Consider the following 3,217-nt stretch of genomic DNA (forward strand, 5'->3'; position numbering starts at 1 on the left):
AGGGAGGCATCCCACACAGTTCCTACTATCCAGAAACTGAAAGTGGATATTGATTTCTCACACCATAAATAAAACAACTTGGATATATGTACATCTTTACCTCCTAGTCTTACAAGCTCAGTGAAATAAGGGAGTTCAAGGTTTTCATTCACAGAAGTCCCGTCATTTTTACAGCTGACTTTACCCTTGACAGAAACCGGTAGCAACGTGATCCAGTAAAATAAAAACCTGATGTCAATACCTCATGAGCACTTGATTAACTTACCTCATCAAATTCTTCAGTCATTTTTCGGATTATTTCAGAATTCTGCATATGTCGGAACATCTCTGCTGTAACAACCCCTACAATTTAGATATTAGGTTATTAGCACTTCTGATATCAGAGAGGTGGGTTGCAGATGACATGCTGCCTGCTACAGAGTAAAAATGATCAAGTTTCAGCTAACAGACAGATTATACAGCTGTTTTGTAAGAGGTAACACATTTTTTTATTTTAGCACCGTGAATAACAAGTGCTCGGCACCCGTACTTTTTCTTTTGTATACATATATATGGTTTTTATTATTGCTTTACTTTTATTATTGTTCTTTTTCAAAAGTGTGTTTGTGTGCATGGACACACACATCTGGAATTTACTCATTCACAAATATTCAGCAGCCAAAGATGCTTGTCACCAGACCTCTTCATCAGACGAAGACTACACTAATCTGAAGTGACCTTTCAAGACTCAAGATTCTAAATGGTACAAGACAACTCTGAACAGTTCTAGTGCTACTTATTATCTTCTGCACTGTAATAAACACAGTGATCCCATGCAATTTCTATTTGTGTTAGACTCGAATCGTGAGAGTGCAAAGGGTGACATAAAAAACAAATAGCTCTCTTAAAGTTTACTGCATCTATACTGCAAAATTCATGGCAGGGATCATCTCAGAAAGCATTAGAAGATTCTGTATTTTATATGGTAACAATAAACAAAAGGTCACTGCTCTTGAGAGCATAGATAACCTCTGAGGAATGCTGCTAGCTCTCTGGAGATTTATGCACGCTAGGAGTTTATTGGGACAGAGAAAGGCCTGAACAGAACAAATTACATCCAGTCCTACTGCACCAAGTGCAGTAAGACTGCAGGGTAAGTTCCCTACAGTATTACTTAAACGGATGAGTAAACATCTCAGTATCTTACCTTTGCAGCCTGAACACTGAATAAAGAAGTTAATGAGATCAAGAAGTGCTATATCTCTGTCATGTTTGTATGACTCTATCCAGTCATCCACTACAGACTGAAAAGAAAAACAAAAAGGCACTTCTTAGTTTTCATAAATCAAAGACAGTTAGTGTAGTTTAACTGCTTTTCAGTAAGAGATTCCTGTTCTTTCCATGAATAACCTGAACTCTGTGGGTTTTTAATACAGACCCAAATGTTCATAATGCCATTTTCAAGAACAGAACTCATTTCATTCTTTAAACGTATACAAGTACAAAACCCGCACCTAAACACGAAGCAGGGGAACGCCACATAATCTTACAGTAACTTTTTTTGAGAAAGAACGCAGAAGTAACTGTTTCCATTTCTTTCCCCCACACCAGTGACACTTCTCTGAAGACACGATGCAGGTGCTCCGTCTGAACAGCTACCACTCCCTGTATTCTTCAGAAACGCCCTCCCTTTGATGAGCCGTGCTCCACATAGATTAGCCATGAGAGGATGAACAGCACTGCCCTACACTGCACGGATACAAGTTACTCTTTATTAACTAAGCCAAATAGCAACAAGAGCATTATACTAAAAAAAACTTAAAGGGAATTTAATGAACAGGAAGCCTGTGATAATGGTTTTGAGAAAAGAGAATTTCCATGCAATTACGTTTACACCATCTGTGTGTACAGGACAAACTGCCTACTGCGTAAGTCATAAAAACACACATCATACAATTAATGTATTATCACAGGTGCACGAGTCACTTCAGTACCAAGCTCTCCATTTTCATTTTTTCATATGTGCTGATCCCCTGCCCTAGAATCTCGAGTCACCCTAAACAGAGATGGTGAACAGTTCAGAACACCCCGAAGACAACTGGAGCACACAGCACCTCCAGTGCCTCCTGGCTGTACTCTTCTCCGCTCCTACACAAGCAGTGATGCTGTGAGGACAAACAGAACCTAGTGCCACGCAGAAGAATTTCTGAACAGAGACAGAGCTAAATCACTCTTCCCTAAATTTAAGACTGTTTATGATGTAATGCACAACTTTCATCAGCAAGACAAAAATAATTAAATAAGAACTCAAAGTGAAACTGTCTGAAGTCTTCCCAGTAGGAGCAGAACCTACAAACTAGTACTGATTTGATGGGTCTGTGGGGAGGGGGAAATAATCTAGGAAACATCTTAAATTAGGCTATAAAGAAAGTCGCTGTGCGAGCACAGAATAATGCTAGGAAGGCAACAAATACTTCGGTCAAGCACCCTTGTTTTCAGAATTTATTTTAGAGAGTGTCCAGCAGAACAGCAGCTTCTCTAAGCATTTTGTGTCAGTGGATGAACCGCCTGTTTTAGCCAGAGAACAGACACGAACTCAGGAGAAGGGATGGAACGGAAATAAGAGAAAATAAAAATTCTTATCGAAATTCTGCAATCGCCAAGGGCCACAGAGAAAACTTTTCATGCTGAGTGCTGAGGTGGGCTTCATTTTAGAAACACTGAGAATACTTTTCTTCTTTAGTTTTGACAAAGAGTATTGACCAAGACTCACTCTATTACGCAGGTATAGTTTCCCAATTCAACAGAGTAACCAAGCCTGGCAAAGGTCTATTTTGCTCTTGGAACGTAAAAGACCGAGCGTTTATTGTTTTAAACACTTCAAAAAGTCATGAAGATACAAATGCCGATAGCGAGATGAAAATGTAGCACACAGAGCAACAACCAGAAAAGTATGGGTTTTTTATGCAGCGGAACAAAACAAGTAACAGAATTAGCAGAAATTCTCCGTGCAAACACATCAAAGTAGCCTGTTCTTTTCCAAAAGTCTGAACTAAATTTCTGCCAAGGAATTCAGGCGCCAAGGCTCCCAGCTCTCACGCAGGAGCCCGCAGATCTCGAGAGCACTGCACACAGCCTCAGCTTCCTGCGAGCTATCGCAGAGCTGCACGCTGGAGATGTTCGGTCCCAAAGCCAGTCTGCCTCTGAGCCTGCTGAGGAGTCACAGGAGTGAGTCAGC

The 3,217-nt window shown here is 40.4% G+C and overlaps 1 protein-coding gene across 5 annotated transcripts in view; it reads right to left on the reverse strand.

The window, feature by feature from the left end:
- Nucleotides 1–3,217, reverse strand: part of STAG2 (stromal antigen 2) — a 41,673-nt gene that overhangs the window by 34,244 nt on the left and 4,212 nt on the right. For all 5 annotated transcript variants that reach the window (XM_010187233.1, XM_010187232.1, XM_010187234.1 and 2 more), the window contains exons 4-5: nucleotides 1,187–1,283; nucleotides 266–342 (exon numbers count right to left, since the gene is read on the reverse strand). In XM_010187233.1, the coding sequence (XP_010185535.1) occupies nucleotides 266–342; nucleotides 1,187–1,283 (174 nt within the window). The remainder of the gene's footprint in view (nucleotides 1–265; nucleotides 343–1,186; nucleotides 1,284–3,217) is intronic.

The sequence above is a fragment of the Mesitornis unicolor genome, unplaced genomic scaffold, assembly GCF_000695765.1.
Source record: "Mesitornis unicolor isolate BGI_N332 unplaced genomic scaffold, ASM69576v1 scaffold146, whole genome shotgun sequence".
Classification (NCBI taxonomy): Eukaryota; Metazoa; Chordata; class Aves; order Mesitornithiformes; family Mesitornithidae; genus Mesitornis; species Mesitornis unicolor.